Source organism: Anastrepha obliqua, chromosome 3 (genome assembly GCF_027943255.1).
Source record: "Anastrepha obliqua isolate idAnaObli1 chromosome 3, idAnaObli1_1.0, whole genome shotgun sequence".
Lineage (NCBI taxonomy): Eukaryota > Metazoa > Arthropoda > Insecta > Diptera > Tephritidae > Anastrepha > Anastrepha obliqua.
Window position 1 is genome coordinate 115,960,185 of NC_072894.1, and position 23,913 is coordinate 115,984,097.

Consider the following 23,913-nt stretch of genomic DNA (forward strand, 5'->3'; position numbering starts at 1 on the left):
CATCACACCCAGTTTATTCTCCACGGTACATATTTTTTCTTGCCAGCTCACACATACTTACATACGTATTAATGCATAACGAGTAACTATGAATTGCATACTTTGCTTAAATTGCATTTTTTACTTACCTGCGTATATAAATGAAAATCTCCTTTTTAGGATATCAAATTTTAACATTCTATGCCTTAACATACCTTGAATATACAGTTATTTTTATTTTATTTCATTTTTTTTCTCGACTTTTGCTCTTTTTCAACTCCTTTGCTTACAGATTTGACGAGTCCAGCTCGGATAAAGAAATTTTGGACTTGTTGTTAGAGAAGAAACGTTACGATAAACGTCTACTGCCACCAGTCAACGGTGAGTATAAGCAAACACAGCAGTTTGTGTGCATGTGTGTGCGTATGTGAAATGCATCTATGGTGCCTATGAGCGGATATGTTTGTGTATGTTCGTGCTTTTTTTTTTTTTTGTAAATGCCAGTTATTTTAGAGTACTCGTTTACTCAGCTGAGAAATTGGCTGCACACAGTTGTAAGCATTTTGTGTGAGTGTTTTTTTCGGTGCATAAATGCGCCGCTGGGACTAAAGAGCATGCAGGTGGGATGTGCACAGTGGAAACTTTTTAGTTTTGTTAACGCAACCGCATCATATGTGAAAAAATGCATAATTGTGCAGCTGCAATGTATGTTGGCGAGAGCAGTGAAATGGCAGAAAATCGAGTAGAAAAAAGGGAAAACATACCAAAGTCAAAAAATTTTAGCTGCAATCGGAGTAGGTTTCTGGAGTTTGGTAACTTGTGGAAAAATACATTTTACATACAAATGAAAATATTTCGCGTTGGGAATAAAAAAGGATACGTCGTCAAAGTACGCAAACAAATTTCGCAAAAATAGCGCTGTTATTATACAGGTTGGCTGAAAAGTATTAAAAGCGACACCTGCAAACCAGTAGAGAAATTAAAATTTGAACGCCACTTTAATATTTCAGCTTTTATTTGAACAGGGAACAAAAATTTTAATCTGTCACGGCTTTCTTTGTTTACAAGCCATTTGAAGATGTATTTTTTACAATATAAAGAAACGAATATCTTGCAGTTTTGGATGGTTTACCAGCAACAGAAATTTAGAAAAAAAATCCTCAAAGTGTTTAAGAATGCCGTTCCTTCATTTCTAACAGAGCATCGATGGATGCAAAGTTTCAGCGTAGTTCCAAAAACATTGAAGAGGTTCATCTTAGACAACGTCCAAAAAGGACAAGAAACCCAGAAATCAGTGTTTTTTTTTCATATATTTACTTTTTTTTTTTATTGTAGAGGTGACACAAGGCATTCAAAATCGAAATGTGGGACTTACCTTTCGGCTCATCGCACTGAAAACCCGTCCCTGCTCGGTTTGCCTTTATCCGTGAGACCACCGTTAAGTATTATTTCGCAGAGGCCTATTGCCTTTCTATGAAAATTTGCACAGACGCTCCGCGAAACGCAACTTTGTAATGATTTTATTTGCTACATTGCAAGCAGCGGACAAGTTTTTTTTTTGACTCAAATATAATATCAAGCAGGTTCTTAACCTTAGGGATTGGCCTTCTAAATATTGCGTATAAGGTCCTAGTGAGTGTATTGTATGAAAGGCTAAAGCCCACCAACTGATTCAACCTTATTAGCGTGGCTTTAGATCAGCTATTCACAATACGTGAAGTATTGGAAAAGAGCCATAAAAGGAGAAACAGCACACATCATCCTTTCGTCGACTTCAAAGCTGCATTCGACAGTACAAAAAGGAGTTGCCTGTATGCCGCGATTTCTGAATTCGGTATCCACGCAAAACTAATACGGCTATGCAACCTGACGATACTCAAAACCAAAAGCGCCGTTAGTATTGGGAAAGACTTCTCCGAGCCGTTTAATACCAAACGGGTTTACAGACAGGTTGACTCGCTGCCGTGTAACTTCATTTTCCTTTAACAATTATTGGCATACGCCGATGGTATTGGCATTATGGGCCTTAACAAATAAAACATAATTTTCTCATTTTTGAATGCCAGTGAACCAATTTAAGGGGTAGCATCAAGGAAAAAAAATGTTTTTTTTTGCTATCCTGATACATACGTCATTGGTGCTTGCCCTCTTTATTGGGTGCTTGGCCGAACTCCTCCTCCTATTTGTGGTATACGTTTTGATGGTGTTCCACAAATATAGGGATCCACAGTTGGCAGATGGACCGAGATATGGATTTTCATGTGGAGCTTTTTCATGGCGGTAATACACTCGGAGGTTTGCCATTGCCTACCAAGGGGCGCCCGTTGTTATTATAGAAAAAGCTTTTTCCATTATTTCATGGCCAGAGATTCGAACGTGGGCACCACCACCAACACATTCAGCTATGGTAGTGGAATGGTATTCCCATAAATAATAAGCGAATATCACTTCCTAAGTTTCCTAGTTGGCAGCTCCCTCCAACCTCTGTAGGTTAATCTTTACATTCTGTCAAAAAAGTACCGCCTCTATCGACTCAAAGCGGCGTCCGTGGAATGGCAATTCATGTTCTAGGAAAAGGAACAAATCACAGGGGGCTAAGCCCGGCAAATACGGTGGTTGTTCGATGATACTTTTCGAGTTTTTGGTCAAAACAGTCTTCGCAATATGAGCCTTGTGAGACGGTGCATTATCATGGTGCAACATCCCTCCGTTTTCTTTCCACAAATTGGGCCATTTCCTACGCACATTCTTTCTCTAACGTCGCATAACTTCCAAGTGATATTTTTTTATTTTCCTCGGAACCATTTTGAACGAATTCCGAGTGCATAACACCATGATAATCAAGGAAAACGAGTAGCATGACCTTCACTTTTGATCGACTTTGACGTGGTTTTTTGGTTTTCGGCTCATGTGGATAGCGCCATTCAGCCGCCTGTTGACAGGTTGACTGGTTTGCATGTCAAACTCATCTATCCACGTCTCATCACCTGTTGTAATGCGCTGGATAAAGGTTGGATCCGAACTCACGTGCTCAAGCATGTCTTCAGCCACGTTCTTCCGATGAATTTTTTGAAAGAACGGCAACTCTCTTGGAACGTGTCGAATTTCATGCCCAATTGATGGGTAAAATGTTGCGAATTGATTCGTGAGACACGCTTAGGTCACGAGCTACCTCCCTCAAGCTTGAGTGATGGTTTTCAGCACTGTTGCCTTGACTTTGTCGACGTTTTCATCCGACGCAAAAGCCTTATACCACTCGTAGAACCGTTTTTTTTTTTGATAAAGCACACTCGCCATAGGCTTTTTGCAACATTTTCAACGATTCGGCACACGAAATCGCGTTCAAAATCCATAGTGTAACTCGCAGATCACACCTGCGGTTGACTGATATAATTAATTGCCAAAACAAAGCTAATTAACAGATCACGCTCAAACTCTGCGACCCTATTGAGGACAGCTGTACCAACATTCCAGCAAAAAAAATTAGACATACGCGCGTTTTTTAAATGAACAATTCTCGATATATTTTTGACAGAATGTATGTTATTGGCGCTTGTCCTCTTTATTGGATGTTTGGCCGAGCTCCTCCTCCTATTTGTGGTGTGCGTCTTGACGTTGTTCCACAAATAGAAGGGCCCACAGTTATAAGCCGACTCCGAACGGCAGATGGATTTTTATGATGAAGTTTGCCATTGCCTGCGGAGGAGCGACCGTTATTAGAAACATTTTTTCTATTACTTTATGGCCAGAAATTCGAACGGGGGCATTTACGAATGGTAGTCACCCACCAAACGTATTCGGCTATGGTGGTGGAATGGAATTCCAATGAATAATAAACGAAAATCGTCTCCTAAGTTTCCTAGTTGCCAGCTCCCTCCATCCTCTGTAGACACATCCTTGTATTTCTTTGCCTGAAATGAGACATCACTAGAAATTTACAATAAACAGACTTGAAACATTCAAGTTCATCTATAATTTCACTTAAATGTGCCGATATATACAGGCACCGATATAGATGCAGCAATTGAATCATTAACAAACCTTATTCACGAGGCCACCTATATGTCAAGTTCGAATGAGCAATCACGTCCCAACGATCAAATACACGTCCCTGCTGATGTAATAATGCTCATAAATACCAAGAGAAGGCTAAGAAAAATCTGGCAGGAAAATAGATATCCAAACAATAAAAGAGCTCTAAATAAAGCAACAAAAGAACTAAAATCGAAGCTAGCTGACTTAAAAAACCAGTCTTTTAATTCATTTTTAAACAATTGGAACCGACAAAATATGATGAGCACAAACTTTGGAGAGCTACTAAGTACCTAAAACGACCGATGAAACGTAATGTTGCCATTAAAAATCTTGACGGATTATGGTGTAGGAGTGATGAAACAAAAGCAGAGGCTTTTGCCAAACACCTCTATCTGACTTTTCAGCCTAATACTTCGAATAGGAATAATAATAATACAGATACTCTAAACTTCATCGATTCTCCGTGCCAATTGGACCTCCCGATCACACAAATATCAGATGACGAATAGTGGGGTGCCCAGGGGTTTTGACCTCGGATCTCGTAGGGACTGAATGAATTGCCATGTAACCAACAGGATTTTCTTTTGTTTGCTCTAAATTGTAACTTATACCAATATTATATTGTGCAATTAATTTTTTCATTGTTTAAACAAAAAAATATGAAAAATTAATATATTGGAGCATAATATTGAGTTGGAAAATTTTTTTTTTTAGTTCTACGTTAAATTTTACTTAAATAGATAAAGACAAATATCTTCCCAACGTTATATACTATTGGTTATATTATGGCTGGAAGTGGGATAAAAGAAGTTCTTTCTACCATTTATCCAGAAAATACGATTGATCACATAACGTCAGGACGTGCCTATGCTAGAGCAGTACGTGCTCATACCTTATTTCAGCAAGCTTTAGCACAATTAATTTTTGAAGATCTTAAGGAGAATAATGCGGATTTTTAAATGTATTGAATGACGAACAAATATCGATGTTTTTTGAAATGTTCAATTACAATGAAATTACAGAAAACCAAGGATTTCAAATGCTGAGTAGAATTTTTGAAGATAAGTTAGTTGAGCTTGAAAATAAAAATAAAACATCAAAACTATGGATTACGTATTTTCGAATGGTAACAATATTGAAAGACTTCATTGCTGCCGACCGTATGGGGGATTGGAATTTACATCTACATAGTATTGAGCTGATGATTCCACTATTCCACGCATCAGGACATTTTCCCTATGCGAAGGCTGCACAAATTTATCTGCAAGATATGAAGAAATTACAGTATATAATGGATCCAGCAGAGTTCGAAAAATATACAACAGGATATTTCACATCTAGGCGATCAGATATTTTTTTTTCTGGTATTGCAAGTGATCAGACTATTGAGCAGACTTTAATGAAAGGAATGAGCGTCGAAGGGGGTCCTTTTAAACGAGGTGCCACTGAAAGTGTAGTTTATAAATGGATCAGAGGAGTTATTTATAGTAAAGATATTATTCAAAGCATAGAAAATTTGTGTGACATATCTTTCAATAAAAGTCATCAACACAGTGATTCTACAGATGCTAGAATAGAAATGGGTGGTATCGATGTAAAAAGATTGGTAGACTTTTTCAAAGAACACAGTCCTTTTCCTGATACAGATGCAATTATGTCAATTGCCACTGGAATTACCGGTGATAAAAGTATAAATTGTTACAATGCTTTTGAAGAAGGTTTAAAAGTTATGAAGAAAATCGAAGGGAAAAATGTACGCGAATTGAAGTTTTTAAGGAAAGATAAAATAAATTCTCTATTGGCTAAAAATAATAAAATAAAAATTCATAACAATGTTATTTCCGTTGATCCATTGTTGCTGTTTCAACGTATTTGTGTGTTGAAAAAAACAGATGATGAACTAAAAACTTATATGAATTATGAACTGGCACCATATCCACTTGCTCTGTTTGAAGATGGCCAAATGCGAAAGACAAAAAAATCAACTTTCTACGAATTATTCCCAGAAATTCAGATTAATTTGAAAAGCTTAGAAAATGTTCATTATGTTTTTGATGGAGGCATGTTGTTATATCGTTGCAAATGGCAATTAAATGAAACATTCAGAATGATATGCGAACATTACGTAAGATATTTGAGGAATAATTATAATAACGCATACGTGGTATTTGATGGATATAAGAAGGACGGTATTAAAACTGCTGAAAGGAATCGTCGCGCACTAAAAAATATAAGTACAGATACTGAATTTGATGAAAATATGCCGTTAAAAATCGCTCAAGATAAATTTCTAACGAATAAAAAAAATAAATCTCGCCTAATCGAAATGTTAAGAATAAAATTAGCTGATAACAATATTTTTACATGCCAAGCGGAAAGCGATGCAGATAAATTAATTGTTGATACAGCAATTAGTTTAGAATCTCAAAATATTGTTGTAATTTCTGAAGACATTGACGTCTTGGTTGTGTTAACGGCATTGACGCCTACTGATCGTGAAATATATTTTTTAAAACCATCCCGAGGCAAAGTTAACCAACAAATATTTTCATCGAAAAATTTAGAAAAATCTCTACCAGCATGTAAAGAACATGTTCTATTTTTACATGCTTTCACAGGCTGTGATACTACTTCTGCGTTTTACAACAAAGGAAAAATTAAGTTTATCAAAAATTTTGAGAAGCGGAATGACCTACATGACTCAGCAGCAGTATTTAAAAATGTACATGAAGATGCAAATAATATATTTCAAGCTGGTATTACATGTATTTTGGGACTGTATGGTGCTTCGGCAAAAATGACAGATTTGAATACAGTCAGGTTCAATTCTTTCATCAAAGCAACTGCCAAAGACACAAGTGTTCTTTTATCTTCGTTACCTCCCACATCTGAGCATTTGAACACTTAAAACGGGTTTACCTACAAATCCAGATGTGGTTAGGGAATGATTTAACCATCGAAAATTGGGGATGGAACTATTCCAATAATACCTATCATCCAATATTTACGAATCCGGAAAATTTATTAAAAATGTTATTTTGCAATTGCAAAAAAGGATGTGGAGCTGCATGCGGATGCCGAAAAAGTGGATTATACTGCAGTGTAGCATGCCTACAGTGCAACGACGACAGCTGTCTAAATGTAGCGCCTATGATTAACATCAGTGAAATTGAAGATGATATTTGAAAAAATGTAAATTTTTCAATAGACAAATTTTTTTGTTAATTAATTTTTTTCTTTTAAACAGTCATAATTTTTTTGTTTTTAATAATTCATTCGATTTTACTTTTATGCTATAATAACAGAAAACAAATTATTATTTTTTTTTTGTATGCTAATTATTTAAATAAACGAATAGTTTACATATATTAATATATTTTTTTTAACATTTAATTATCCATAATCTATTTATTTTTTCATTTGCTTCCACTTCTGTTACAAAAACAATAAATTCTACAACGTTACTTGCATTATAGCACATAAGTTATTGCAATCATAAATTTTTGCTATTTAAAAATCAAATGCACAACTTTTAAATAGGTAGAGATTATTATTTATGTTATTCACAACACATTTTCGCAAAGATAATTTAATTTCATCTAGTCCCTAAGACATCCTAGGTTTTAACGTTTTTAACGCTCCAGACACTCCACTAGAAGTTACTGAAGAAGTTTCCCGACTGAATAACTGTAAGAGTTCTGGATATGACTGTATTGATAGTAGAGTTGTGAAGGCTTTACCACAAAATGCTATAAAGTTACTCACACAAATATATAATGGTATCTTGAATGTAAATCATTACCCCACACAGTGGAAGTGTGCTGTCGTAGTAATGGTCCCAAAACCAAACAAACCTGAAAATAACGTCAAGTCCTACCGCCCCATTAGTTTGCTCGTAACATTCTCAAAGATATTCGAAAGAATATTTTTGAAAAGAATGTTACCTGTAATTGAGGATCAAAATATCATTCCTGAACATCAGTTTGGGTTTAGAGTTGGACATGGCACACCAGAACAATGCCACAGAATTGTGAATGTTATTACAGATGCGATTGAAAGAAAAGAATACTGTTCTGCAACCTTTCGTGACGTACAGCAAGCATTCGACAGAGTTTGGCATATGGGACTACGCTTTAAAACTTAAAAACTTTTACCAGCGCATTTTTACTTAGTGCTTAAATCTTATCTAAGCGACAGGCACTTTTATGTAAAGCACCAAGATGCGTCATCTGAAATATATAGTATCAACGCAGGTGTGCCCCAGGGTAGCGTTTTAGGCCCAGTCTTGTATACGATATTTACTTACGACATGCCGACAACAGAAAAGGTAGAAGTGGCAACTTTTGCTGATGATACAGCCTTCATCGCATCTAGTGAGTCCCCTGCAGAGGCCTCCTCCCTGCTACAAAATCACTTACACACTTTGGAAACTTGGCTCAATAAATGGAAAATTAATATTAATCATGAAAAGTCTATTCATTTTACATTTACACTAAGAAGAGAACAATGTCCTCCAGTGTATTTAAATAGTCATCAAATTCCTACTAGCGACACAGTCAAGTACTTGGGAATGCATCTTGATCGACGCCTCACATGGAAAAATCATATCAAAGCTAAGCATCAACAGCTTAAAAATAAAACCAAAAGAATGTACTGGCTACTTGGTGGCAAATCTCAACTTAGTCTAGAAAACAAGGTTAGATTGTATAAAGCTATATTGAAGCCTATATGGACCCACGGTATACAGCTTTGGGGAACTGCTAGTAAGTCCAATGTGGAGATTTTGCAACGCTACCAGTCAAAGACCTTACGAACACTTGTTAATGCACCTTAGTTTATCACAAACGAAGCCATACACATGGATCTAGGTATTCCATTTGTTAAGAGAGAAATCTCAGTATATTTTAAGAGATACATTGAACGATTATCAAATCATGTAAACACAAATGCTATTTGCTTGTTGGCCACAACCAATGAAATTAGACGATTAAAGCGCAATCATGTCTTAGACTTGCCATTCCTTTAAATTTGTCAATTTAATAATAATAATAACAAAAAAAGAAAGAGCTAAATATGAAATTGTTAATGCTCCAATAAATTTAAAATTCTAATATAAGTTATACATGAAGTAAGTTATACAATTTTCGAGTAAAAATTAAATCTAGTAACATAAAATATGCATAAGAATTGTAAAAAGAAAAAATTCTATAGTTTTCTATGTAGTTTTGCACCAGTGTAAATACTATACTGTCATTAGGTAATAAGATCTCTTTTGCTGAATATGTGTATTCTAAGATAGATTGCAAATAAAGTATTTCCATTTAAAAAAAAATCTACACAGATGGTAGTTACCCACCAACCCATTCGGCTACGGCGGCCGCCATAGAAACTTAAGAGTATTTATCTTTTTGCTTTAATTCGAATCAAAATGTTAATTCAAAATCAAAACAAGAAATCAAAGTGAATTCAGGTATGTTGAAATATTGGTTCCTCCAGTTAAGTTAATTAAAAACAATCGCTTTTTCTTATAATTTTCTACTCTATTTCTACTCACTGTTTGCACCAGACGCCTGAGCGGGTTGTTGTCTTATTCTCCCAACGTTCAACAAAATTTAAAATGTGAGTTTTGATCAGCTCTACTTTTTTCAGTCATTCAATTTCAACCGGGGGACTAGACATTTCCTGAACGTATTAGAAAGTTATATTTTGATAAAATAATTTTTTTTATTTTTTTTTAATTTGATCAAATTGCTTTTTAAGTTAAAATTTAAAAAAAAATTTAGCCCCTAAAATCCGCAAGACACAACCGCCTTATGAAAATACAGTGAAGATAAAAGGTGGCGCAAATAAAATAAAAAATTTAAAAAATTGTTTGAGCGATGGAAGTCTTTATTTTGATCTTTACGCGCTCCATTGCTTGTCGGTTTGCAGAACACTCTTGAATGGCGCTTGCGCTGTTAAGCAATTGTTGTTTTAATATTTCTTTTGGCAATGTTACTTTCTAGTGAATTGATATGATGATTTCATTTTACAGATGAAGACTTTTGCTGTGGTTTATCTTCACCGGATATGGCCAAAGTCAGCAACTCAAGGAGGCCACACAACCGCGGTTTGTTTTTCGATTTCAATTGAAATTTATACAAACATATGTACACATCTTTTGTGTTGTTGTAACTTTTAAGTTGTCGTAGTCAAAGGCCATGAGTTTAAGCTATTACAATTTATCTTTCTTTTTGCGAATCGGCGATTATCTTCAGTTTCATATTACCCAGCACTTTCTATCAAATTTGGGGTTTCAAGTCTTTACTTTACTTTGTAAACGCCTACTTTTATATGAAAAATGTAATTTTATTTTATTAAGCACAAAACATTCTGCATATTATTTTTCTTACTCCTCTGAAAATATATTTTTTATTAAAGCGAATATTTGTTTAACGCAATCAGTAATTTCTTTACTCACTCATTTTTGGCAGGTACTTTGACGGTAAATGTGAATGTATTGTTGCTCAGTTTGGCCTCGCCCGATGAGAGTAGTTTGGTAAGTTTTAAAACATAAAATTTGTGAAATTTTTAAATTTGAATTTTTCAATTTTTCCAACTGTTTTTATATTCAACATCTCTCTTTCTGTCTCTTTGTGCCATTCTTCCACTGCCAGAAATACGAAGTGGAATTTCTACTCAATCAACAGTGGAACGATCCACGTCTTCAATATGGCAACAAATCGCATTATGACTTTTTGAATGCTTTGCATCATCACGACAGCATCTGGACACCGGACACCTATTTCATTATGCACGGCGACTTTAAGGATCCCATTATACCAATGCATTTCGCTTTAAGAATCTACCGAAACGGGACCATTACGTACGCAATGAGGTGTGTATATGCTAAGTGTATGGTTGGGCTGTGCTTGCGCTTTAAATTATGAGTTTTTTTTCGATTTCTTCTTCTGCTCCAGAAAATCAGAACTGCTACACCAGCATTGTTGGCGAGCAATGGCGTCAGAGTGGCGTTGCGCGCGCGTAACGAAATGTTTAAAAAATGCAAAATTTTTCTACACAGCTCTAACTTTCAAATACAGAAATCTAAAAAAGAAATTAAGTAAGAAATGAAAATAATACGCAGTAGAAGGCTATTTCATTAGTATGCCAACTGAACAAGCGCATGCATTCACAATGGCTGCCACGCTTTTCACACGCATTGTGCTGGTGGCTCACCGTTTGCCCGAATGTCGTCCCGAGCTGGACATTTTTTAGTCACGCATCAAAAACATTTTGAATAAATAATTTTTCCGCTCAAATATATGTATGTATGTGCATACACAAATGCAAATGGCTGTGTGGCCGACAACTGTACACTTTGTTGCCGCAGCGGCATTGCTGTAGTTTGATTTGCATGCCTCTGTAGGTTCCTTAAAACTTTAAGCAATAAATTCTTCTGAATGAATTCTGTGAGCAAAGTTTGATGCTTTAAAATTACGAGTCAATATACGAGTGCATGCAAAGATATTCCACAAAAAAGCAATAGAATTGCTTGTGTAAGCAGATATTAAGTTTTAATTCGACCAAAAAAGTCACTCACTGAATACTAAAAATGATTAGATATCAAAGGAAAATTAAAACTATTTTCTTTAAATAGCACTTCAATACTGTGGGTACCCAAACTAACTACAAATAACAACGAAATAGATTAAGGCATTCAAGGTCTAGGAATAGCAATGCTTCTTCTTACCTTCCCACTTGCTGCAAGTGCTGGAGCGCATCGAATGCTTGAAAAGCGATGAGGTTTATAAGCATTTCTTTGGTTCTCAAATTGCATTTTATTTATTTATTTATTTTTTATTTTATTTTATTTTTTAGATACCGCTTACCGCTTTCCAGCTCCTATGCAGAATCGCTCGCTGAGTCGCAGTCAATTTTTTTTTTTTGACAAGTTTTTGAGATATTTGCAAACTTATCGTTTGAATTTATTATTGGCCAATAATCAAAGATGAATCCGCTTAATTACGAATATCTTACGAAGCAGTTAGACTACCTTAATACTAATTACGCGTACGCGAAATGAAAAGTAATTACATTCCCCGCCAGCAGTGCATACATTACTTCTTGATAAATCTAATAGTTTCTTACAGATTGATTATTCATTTCTGATTTTTTTGTTGTTATATGAAAAAATTTAAAAAATTCAAAATTTTGAGAAAGGAAATTTTTTAGGAGAAACATTTTTTTTAGGAAACAAATTACATCGAAAAAACGTTTAGAAAAAAACATTTTAGGAAAACAAATTTTTTGCAAATTTTTTCTCTACATTAAAACTTGCGCTTTTGGAAAAAAATTGAGCCACTAAAGAAAAAAATTAATTAATAAAAAAAAGTTTTCATTGATCAAATGAAAATACATAACTCGCTTATTAATCCGAAATCCGAGTTAATTGCTACCCAAATGCTGACGAAATTTAACAGATGTGTGATACATACTACTTGGCCATATTAAACTGACCCATGTGATTATTAAAAAAATATGGAAAAAGAAACATTTTTTTGTGTTTCATTGTGAAAAACATTTAATTTAGTTCAAGGAGATTCGTTTACATCACTTTTTGAATATGATATCGCGCAAGTGGTCGCCCTTAGCACGTATTTGGATATGTATGTACACCAGGTGAAGAAGGTGCTGAGATGAATCCACCTCAACCTCTGAGGTAGTGGTGAGGAGAAGGGGATGAGATCATTCCACCTCATCCTCTAGACAGCAATACGAAATCTCACCGCATAATTACCTAACGGGCATTACTCGCAAAGAACAACCATCAAATTCAAGAGCTGCAGCTTTGTCTAAAACTTTGGTTTTAGAAGTTCTCTCAGCGTGTTCGATCTACCTGTGGCCAGAAGGATCCCGCAACTTTGCACACTTGCGTACTTACTCAACCCTCACTGAGTTTACGCGAAGCCTACCTTTCTCGGTAGTTTTAAAATGTTCCCAGTATTCTCATTATGTGAAGAAATCATCACGAGGGTCTCATTAGGCATTGATGAAGAATTTTATTAACTCACGAATCTTCTCGAGACAGAACTCACATTTAAAATCAGCTCTGCTAACACACTGAAGGGTGGGGAGGTGGTTTATATTTCCATGTAAAAACCTCCACTTTTACCTCAGCGAGGCTGACGCTAAACCCACTTTGTTTTCACCAGGTGCCCACGAGATGGCGCTCGCTCAGAATATAGAGGTACTTTCCTGCGTGCAATTTTTTCGAGTGTAATGCCATCAGTAAGCTATGACTGAGCAACCCACACCCCGCAAGCTTATATGTACTCGTACCGTGTTAACTGTAACATTCTACAGTAGCGGAGAGAAGACTTCACTTTTGCGGAATGCTTATAAACTCTACCAGAGATCGCTTTAGTCCAACTTTGCGTACATTTATGATAACAGCAACCAAAAAGTCATCATTAAAAGACGAGGAGAATGGAAGCGTAAATTCTCTTTCGATTTCTTGTGGACCAGTGTCCACTGACTTGCGGCATACACTAAGCCGATTGGCACTGTGAAATGTTATTAGATGGTAATTGCGATGAGGTAAAGCATCTAACCGTCTTTATAGAATATTAACAAAAAAAAACAATGTGATGCTTATTCATCTGAAGACCTCTGGTCTCGCATGCTAAGCTCTGCGTTTTTGGAGATAAAGAGCATTCTGGTCACTTGCTTGAAAGATGGCACAAGTTAAGGTATGTTTTATAAATGCTTGTGGCCAGCGATAGCCGCAAAAATATCATCGGTGAGAAAAGTACCATCTAACACAGTAAAGTTAGAAGAATGAGGAAAACTTGGTAATTTTATTAAAATCAGCACTGCCAGGGGTCTTTGGGCACTCCTTGAACAAGACTACCAGAGAAGTCTGACTAGATTAGATTAGATTAGATTAGATTTGTGGGGGTTGGACAACTTCAAACACTCAGTCAGGAAGGCCATTGTACTACACTTGGATAAACTGCAGTAGAAAGAATAGAGAGACAAGATATTTTCTATCAGTTTATGGATGGTAAGATAGAAAAATTTGGTTTGAAATTACTCTTCCACAAATCTCTTGGATTAATTGATGACTTTTAAGAGATCCGAAAGAGGAAGGGTATAAACTTTATCAATACTCAGTATATCGCAACCCAATATCCTAAATCTGCTTCTCTAAAACGCCGGACAGCTACCGAAAAAATGTTCTTCAGTGTCCTCGGATTCTCGGCAGGAAAGGCATATTGGGTCGTCAGTGATTCCCATGGTAGTCATATGCTCCCCACAGCCATTGTGCTTTGTGATTACCCCTACCAGTACTGTCAGAACCGTCCTACTAACTTTTAATTGAAAGCTCGCTAATTTCCTGTTTTGGTTCTTTCACAAAGCACTTGGCTACTTTGCAGGAGTCCAATTCAGGCCAATGAATTCTATGGGTAGACCTCATGAAGTCGTCAATGCATATTTGGATCGATGTAGAATGGCAGCTAAGAAGGGTTCAGGGCCAAGTGGTATGCTGGCAGAGCTTTCACTAGCCAGTTTGTCAGTAAACTCGAAAGATTTGACCTAAGATCTGACTAAGATTTTAAACCATATTTTTTAAGGATTTAAGGAAAATATGTATTATGAAAAGTGTTGGGCTCCGACCATATTATCCTAATATGAGAGTGGAAGTATGGGTATTACATAGTTTTATTTATGTTTACTTTCTTCTTATTCTTCTTTCAGACGCCATTTAATCCTATCCTGCCAAGGTAGCCTACACATATTCCCATTCGATGATCCAAAGTGCTCCTTCTCCATGGAAAGCAGTAAGTATTTTGAGGCAAATAAATATAGGCAAAAGAAAAAACAAAAATTACAAATTATAATACAACAACACTTATTATAACCAAATGAAGGGTATATTACACGTACAGGGTATTTAAAGCTAGAGTTTCTTTTTTGATTTTATATTACATGTAAATACCTACTTTTCCTACTACAAAGGCTGCTCAATTTACCAAAAACTTATGTACAACAAAAAGTCTACTTATAACTTGAATATGGCTCAAAATAAGCAGACTAATTTTAGCAGTTCTAATTACACAAGTCCTACCAAATCATATAACATGAGCAGCACCGGCAATCAGCCGACATATGCTCAGGTTTTAGGAGGTGATAGCGGAAATAATCAATATAATCCACTCTCCAGAATTGAAAAACTTTTAGAAAAACAAGCTGAACAAATAGGTAATTTACTCAATATGATAATGCATCTAGTAAACAAACTATGTATGTAGATATTCGTATTGCTATATGGAATGCCAATGGGCTCTCCAATCATTATAATGAAATAAGTGTTTTCCTAAGGATGCATAACATTGACATTATGCTAATTTCTGAGACTCATTTTACCAAAAAATCACATGTTTACATAAAAGGGTATGAAGTTATAAAAGCCAACCACCCGTCAGACAAAGCGCGGGGTGGGGCTGCAGTTATTATTAAAAATACGCTTAAATACAAACAACTTGACAGTATTAACTTAGCGAATATACAAGCCGCCGCTATTCAGATTAAATGTATGCATATTGATGTATCTATAGCAGCGGTGTACCTTCCACCAAGGTACGTCTTTAAAGTTGATAATTACAAAACATTCTTCCAAAGTCTTGGTAACCACTTTATTGCCGGTGGAGACTACAACGCCAAACACCCTTGGTGGGGATCTAGAATAACTAACCCTAAGGGGACTGAACTTTTTAAATGTATATCTCAATTTAAATACTCAACTCTCTCTACGGGGAAACCCACATACTGGCCCAGTGATCCTCAAAAAATACCAGACTTGCTGGATTTTATTGTGTACAAAGGAGTTTCACAACAAGTACTCCACATCGAGGAGAACTTTGATTTAAGCTCTGATCACTCTCCAATAATAGTAACTTACGGGGCAACTGTGCCGAACAATCAAAAACCCTATAAAATTATTTCAAAAAATACTAATATAGTTGCATTTAAAAACTGGCTTGAGAATCGAATAAGTTTGGATATACCACTAAAAGCGGGCAATGAGATTGACTTAGCAGTTGATAAATTTACAAATACCATTCATGAAGCGGGATTTCTTTTTACTTCTGAATCAAGCAGAAACGATGTAAAAAAACCATTTCTTCCAATTGAAATAAGACGGCTCGTCAAAGAAAAAAGAATGCTGAGGAAAATATGGCAAACAAGTCGAAGTCTTTATGACAAAAGAATCCTTAACAAGGTGACTAAAGACTTAAAATCATAACTGCGAGAAATTAAAGATCAAAAGACCGCAGATTACCTGAGGAATTTAGATCCATATGCAAATAACTCTGAGCACAACCTGTGGAAGGCATCCAAATATCTAAAGAGGCCCACTAGAAGAACAACTGTCATAGAAGATAGTAACGGCCACCGGTGCCGAGAAAATAAAGAAAAAGCTGAAGCATTTGCTCAACATTTGCAATCAGTTTTTCAACCGAACTTGATTCCCAATAACGAAAATACTACTAAGGTGCATAACTTTCTGGATTCGCCTTGTCAGTTAAGCTTGCCCATTCGCAAAACTTCTATTAAGGAAGTAGTAAATGAAATTAAGCAAATAAAGCTTAAAAAATCTCCAGGTTTTGACAAAACTGATGGACTTACCATAAAGAACCTGCCTCCAAAATGTATTAGACTTCTTACCTATATATATAATGCGATGCTTAGACTCAACCACTACCCAAGTCAATGGAAATGGGCCGAGGTAATCATGATACCGAAACCTAACAAACCAGAACACTGTCCGTCTTCATATCGTCCAATTAGCTTGCTGGTGATCTTCTCTAAGGTATTTGAAAAGATACTTTTAAGAAGAATGTTACCTGTTTTAGAAGACTGCGATATAATATATTACCTGAACATCAGTTTGGGTTTAGGAGGGGGCATGGGACTCCTGAGCAATGCCACCGAATTGTTCAAATTATCAAGAATGCTTTTGAATATAAACAGTATTGCACTGCGGTATTTTTAGATATCAAGCAAGCATTCGATAAAGTTTGGCACCCAGGGCTACTCTATAAAATAAAAAATTGGCTTCCAATTCTTTACTATTTAATTATAAAGTCATATCTTAGTGGTCGTACGTTCTATGTCCATGAAAAAGATGAATCTTCAGAGTTGTACTCAATTAATGCTGTAGTTCCTCAAGGGAGCGTATTAGGCCCCGTTCTATAATCGTAATGACGCATCATTTCACCTACAACAACAACTGAATATGGTTGAAAAATGGCTAATGAATTGGAAGATGGAGGTTAACACTCAGAAGTCTGTTCAGATAACGTTTACTTTGAGAACCGGGAATTGTCCTCCCGTATTTTTGAATGGCTCTACCATACCTGAAAGTGAAACTGTCAAATACCTCGTAGTACATTTGGACCGAAGAATGACCTGGAAAACCCACATTAAAGAGAAACAGAAACAACTCAAGCTTAAAACGAAAAAAATGTATTGGCTCTTAGGCTCGCGATCACAACTTAGTCTCGAAAATAAAGTACTGCTCTACAAAGCTATCTTAAAGCCAGTATGGACATATGCAATACAGCTTTGGGCAACAGCGAGTAACTCAAACATTGAAATCCTGCAACGATACCAGGCTATGACTTTACGAAGCATTGTTGGTGCTCCTTGGTATATGACTAACTTCGAAATTCACAAAGACTTAAATGTACCTTATGTTAGAAATGAAATCACCAAAGCCTCTCGAAGATACCTAAACAGACTGTCGTACCATGAAAACTTACTAGCAAGAAATCTTCTATACAATAGCACGGATTTCAAACGCCTTAAAAAAATTCATATTTTGGATCTCCCAAACAGATTTGAGGAAACATAATTGATTTGTAGCGAATACAACTGTTTTACAATATATTGATTGGTCTCAATGGAGCGCAATCAATCCTGTCATAATCCTTATTTTTAAAAAATTTGCTGATTGTCAACTGATAGATTGCAAATAAAATTTATTCATAGTAAAAAAAAAAATATTACATGTAAATACCTACTTTTCTGAATGGGAAGTCATACCCATTTAATTGCCATGCACAAGCAATATGAATAAAAATTCTATTTTCCGAACCTTCCCCTTTCACCGCGGTATGAAATAGGTGCTGGTTCCTTTGGTAAAGTACTCGCTGCCATTTAGGCGTATTTGAGGCCCTATTTCGACAATTTCCGCCCGAATCTAATCTTTCAAAACGTAGTTGCTCTGGTTTATTCACACGAACTTTTTCTTTGAGTTGGCAATTGCTATATAATATTGTGAAATTATTCGCCCAAGGAATTTCGTATACAATAAATTGATTGTTGTACTAGTTACAGTCTGTCTAATAGAAACGAGACCGGCATAATAAAATATATTAGTCCTCCCATTTCACATCTTCGCCCCATACTTTGTGTGAATTTCTTGTGGAAGTAATTGGCTTCGAATCAACCTGATTCGCTTTGATAACTATTTGGCCATCCATATTGGTTTTCGTTTGAGTTTTTTCTTAACTATTGTCCAAACATTTTCAATAGGGTTAGCATAAGGCGACTGTGAAGGGCAATGTAACATTTCAATCCCATTTTCCTGTTTCTACTACACACATCTTCGGCTTCGACGCTTGGGATCGCTGTCTGAATGCTTAATAGTTCATTGAAGGTTTCGATTATCAACAGTACACCAGGGTCGACATATTCATCCGAGAGAATTACGTTTGCTAATTCAGTTCCGAATTTATCTTAGTCCATGAAAGTCCTTTTCCTATGTGTGTCAAGGAGAGTAACGGTTTTTCACTGTATTCCGGAATTTGAGGTGTTCTGTCCGTGAATGTCCCCCAATCATGCCTTTGGATACATTAACATCACTTTTTCTTAAAACTTCCGACAGCTTCACGTTTCGTGTTTTGTTTCACTGCCATACATCTTCAGTTTGGTCTATAATTTAACCATGAATCGTCTTACAAACGAACAACGCTTGCAAATCATTGAATTTTATTATAAAAGTGCGTGTTCTGTTAAGAAAGTTTATCGCGCGCTTCTTCCATTTTATGGTCAGTTTAATCGACCCACTGAAGTGGCTATTCGAGCTAAATTTAGGACCAAAAAGTACCTTGTTATGTTTACAAACAAATTTAGAACCAACTTTACATTATTGGACATCAAACCACCAACACGCTTACATAGAGTGCGAACTGAAGAAAATATCGCAGCTGTATGGGCCAGTGTTAATGATGACCATCAATTATCGATTCGTCACCGTTCGCAGCAATTGTGCCGCTGTTACTCAACCACGTGGAAAATTTTGCGAAAGGATTTAGGTGTGAAGCTTTTCAAAATACAGCTGGTGCAAGAATTGAAGCCGAACGACCTACCGCAACGCAGAACTTTTGGTGAATGGGCTCTTGGAAAGTTGGCCGAAGATCCACTTTTTTATCGAAAAATTGTTTTCAGCGACGAAGCTCATTTTTGGATCAATGGGTACGTAAATAAGCAGAATTGTCGATTTTGGAGTGCAGATCAGCCAGAAGAATTGCAAAAGCTACCAATGTAACCAGAAAAGGTCACAGTTTGGAGCGATTTATGTGCTGGAGATATCATTGGACCGTACTTCTTCAAAGATGCTGCGAATCGTAACGTAACTGTGAATGATGAGCGCTACCGTGAAATGATATCCAACTTTTTTTTGCCCAAAATGCAAAAGTTTGACTTGCATGACATGTGGTTTCAGCAAGACGGTGCCACATGCCACGCAGCACGCGTAACAATGGACTTGTTGAGAGGCGAGTTCGGTGAACATTTTGTTTCACGTTCGGGACCTGTCAATTGGCCACCCAGATCGTGCGTTATAACGCCTTTGGATTATTTTTTGTGGGACAATGTTAAAGCTCATGTCTATTCAGACAATCCTGCTTCAATTAACGCATTGGAAGACAACATGAAAGCATTTATATGTGAGATACCGGCCGAAACATTGAAAAGAGTATGCCAAAATTGGACTAAGTGGATGGACCATTTGTAGCGCAGTCGCGGTCAACATTTGCATGAAATAATCTTCAAACATTAAATTATATGAACTGTACTATCGATTTAAATAAAAATTTCATGCATTTTTCTGAATTTTACGTGTGTTTTTTTGAAAAACTTTCCTATAGCTCCTAAAAAAGTTTAAGCTAAGTAACTTTTGTATCATAGTCTGTAAGGGTTGTAATTCATAGATACTGCTAAAACAGAAACTCGAGCTTAAAAGACCCTGTGTAGTACGCACATTGTATCACAGAACATCATTTTTCATATTTAATACATTTTCGCTCATCCATATTTCAATTTTTTAATGCATCGGCATGCGCAGGTAAAAGCGTTGTATTGTTTGATATTAATTAAAATTAGCACAGCAATAAATGATAAATTGCCAGCTTTTGAAAAATACAAAAAACAGAGTACAAAACAAAAGCAACAAACGACAATGATCTAAAGACCACAAGAAACAAAATAAACACCAAAAACAACTGTAAACAAAGCGTTGGTGGCAAGCAGCATTTAAAAGGTGACTTGGGAATGGCAAAGCAATTCATTGGCTCTAGTCATAGTCTGTGCCACACATACACAAAAAGGCTCCTAGCAAATGTTTTTATTTGCTTATAGCCGTGCGCCTGCAGGCGTGGATGCTGACGCACCGCTGGCGCTTCAGTAATGGTCTGAAGTGGGACTCTGCCGCGTTGCTTTTGCTGTATTTTCTTTCATTACGCTGACGCACCGCTGGCGCTTCAGTAATGGTCTGAAGTGGTACTATGCAGCGTTGCTTTTGCTGTATTTTCTTTCATTTACGCTTTTTGCATGCAGCAGTCGCGTCCTTTGTTCTGCCACTTCCATTCAGCTGTTCGACACAAGTTCCGTTGCCTCGGTAGGGCACACCAATAATCAATTACCAATGCAATGCTTTGCATTCTTAATTTTTTTTTTTTTAATTTTAAGCACCAAGAAACTCATTTGACAGCCATTTTTCACACTTTTTAATTTTATCTTCTCTTGCAAGAAATGTGTTTTTAATTGAAATTAATTAAAATTTTTACAGAAAATGGCATAGTTTTTATGCGCTACTTACAGACATTTCATATTCAACTGAAATCGCAGCACTAATGATTATTTCCAGGAGAATTAGCGCGTGATTATAAAAATAAATACTTCATCAAGTAGTGTAAAATACAAATTGGTTGGGCAATCTTTATTATTTCTGCGTAGAACCGTTCATGAAATTTATTTTTTAAAGATAATTACTTTCAAATGTTGACCGTCGTAATTCGGTCATCCATAAATATAAATTTTTAATGACTCACGAATGTTGGCTTCCAATATCTTAATCGGTGCTGGTGTATCCACAAAGCATTTACACGCGTTTTGGGTATTTGGCAGAGCTCCTCCTCCTGTTTGTGGCGTGCGTCTTGATGTTGTTCCACAAATGGAGGGACCTACAGTTTCAAGCCGCCTCCGAATGGCAGATATTTTTTTTGTATGAGGAGCTTTTTCATGGCAGAAATGCACTCGAAGATTTGCCATTGCCTGCCGCCGGGCGACCGCTATTAGAAAAAGCTCTAAATTCCGAATGGTAGTCCCGCACCTACCCATTCAGCTACAGCAGACTTTACATACCCCCACAAATAAAGGTCCAAAGATGTGATATCGCACGATCTTAGCGGTCAATCCAATGGTGAGAGACGAGAGCTAAATTGATCAACCAAAACGACTACTCAGTAGATCCATTGTTTCACGGGCTGTATTGCAAGTAGCGCCGTCTGGTTTGTATCAAATATTGTGGAGATCATGGACTTCAATTTTCGTCATCAAAAAGACGTTTATCATGACGCGAAAGCGTTCACCATTCACTGTTATATTCTTATATTGTTCACTGTTATGGGCCACAGATTCCTCCAGTGTATAAACCGCACCAAACGGTGGTTTTCAATGGATATAATGGATATTCTTGAATAGCTTCGGGTTGCTCTTCAGCTAAAATACGGCAATTTTTCTGATTCACGTAACTATTAAGCCATTGAGGCTTCACCGCTGTACAAAATTCGTGCCCCAAGGTGCGGATCTTCGGCGAGTTTTTCAAGAGCCCACGACTGAAGTTATGACGCTTTGGACGATCACCCGGCTTCAAATTTTGGACCAGCCTTATTTTATACGCTTTCAAAATAAGATATCTGCGTTAAATTGTCCAAGTAGTTCCATAAGATAGCCCAAGTGGTTGAGATTGGTTTTGAATCGATTCTTCCGAGTCTTCGGCAAATCTCTCATTTAGAGCCGCAATATTCTCTTCACTTCGGGTTGTAAGTAGTCTCATCGACCGAGTATCATATTAAATTATTCTCAATTGTGCCGATGGTTTGCGGAATAGTGCGTTCGATAGGACGGTTATGAGCACTACGGTTATAGGCGCGCGATTAACACTTTTCAAAGAGCGTCGATTTTCGTAATGCGATTTTACGATTTATAAACGTTGTAGACTCCTGCCATGATGAAATGTTAATGAATACTGAAAAAAATATGTATTTAGCTTGACGGGAGTCACGCGTGATCTGTCACAAAAAGCCAGATTCGTGTAAAATAGAAAGATGATCTTCTTTACTCATTATTCCAGTGATTTACTACAGTGATGCAATATTCCATTTAGAAAAAAACCAAATGCAGTTCTAATCCCAATTGTACCCTGATGCTGATTTTCGCAAGCGGTATGTGTTGTACAGAGGTAAATTCAACAAGCTCAATAAATTCTGTACCGAAGCAATATTAAATGTAATTCCAGATTTTCCTTGATAGCTGGAAATAAACTTTTATTACGCCTGTCCTTAGAAGCGACAATAACAATAATATTGAAAAAGATAGGCCGACTTCCAAGCTAGCCACAGTTTCTAAGTTATTTGAATGTTTAGTCAAATGCAAAATATACCTTGCCGTTAAACGTTTATTGTGTGCCAATCAATATGGGTTTCTTCCAGGCAGATCTACATTAAAGAATTTAGCTGCCTTTACGGACAATTGATTGAATACCTATAAATGGGGTTTCCAACTGGATGCATAGATAGATTTCTCTAAAGCTTTTGATAGGGTATATCATCCAATATTTAGTAGGTAAACTTTAGGGTCTCGGCTTTCATTCTGGCTAATTTCCTATCTTAATAATAAACGAAGAATCTCTCTTGCCAAAAAGAGTTACTTGGGACTAAATAGGCAATTGAGTAGTAAATTCCTCTCTCGGAGAGCAAATTTAACACTCTATAAGGCTCTCATCATGTCCGTCCTAAAGTATGACGCAGAAGCGTGGACGAAGACAACGTCCGATGAAGCGAAGCTTGGAGTGTTTAAGAGAAAGATTCTGCGGAAGATTTTTGGACCTTTGCATGTTAGCGACGGCTAATATTACAGGCTGTATGAGCTGTGCAGGCTGTATGAGCTGTGCAGGCTGTATGAGCTTTACGATATAGACATAGCACAGCGAATAAAGATCCAGAGGTTTTGTTGAATTAAAAGTTCTGGTTGTTTATTTTGACTCCAAGCTCAACTGCACCACCCACACAAACAATATTCTTTCTAAATCGTTTGCAATGTTAGCCTTTATTCGTCGAAATAGTTCTTCGTTTTCTGATCCCTTTACTCTCAAAGTGTTATACTCGTCCTTAGTTAGATCCAGGTTATAACGCGCGGTATTCGTTTGAGACCGTCTCATGCAGTCTATATTAGGAGATTCGAGTCTGTTCAGAGAGCTTTTGTGCGCTTTTCTTTGCGCTCGATGAAATTCGTTGATCCCAAGCCGCCCAATCGCTTCCGTTGCTTATTACTTTTAATCTCCTTAAA

General features: G+C 36.6%; 1 protein-coding gene across 1 annotated transcript in view; it reads left to right on the forward strand.

The window, feature by feature from the left end:
- LOC129241611 (uncharacterized) overlaps nt 1–23,913 on the forward strand; it is a 202,687-nt gene that overhangs the window by 90,951 nt on the left and 87,823 nt on the right. The window contains exons 4-8 of the mRNA XM_054878045.1: nt 272–360; nt 10,049–10,123; nt 10,488–10,552; nt 10,671–10,891; nt 14,755–14,837. Of these exons, the coding sequence (XP_054734020.1) occupies nt 272–360; nt 10,049–10,123; nt 10,488–10,552; nt 10,671–10,891; nt 14,755–14,837 (533 nt within the window). The remainder of the gene's footprint in view (nt 1–271; nt 361–10,048; nt 10,124–10,487; nt 10,553–10,670; nt 10,892–14,754; nt 14,838–23,913) is intronic.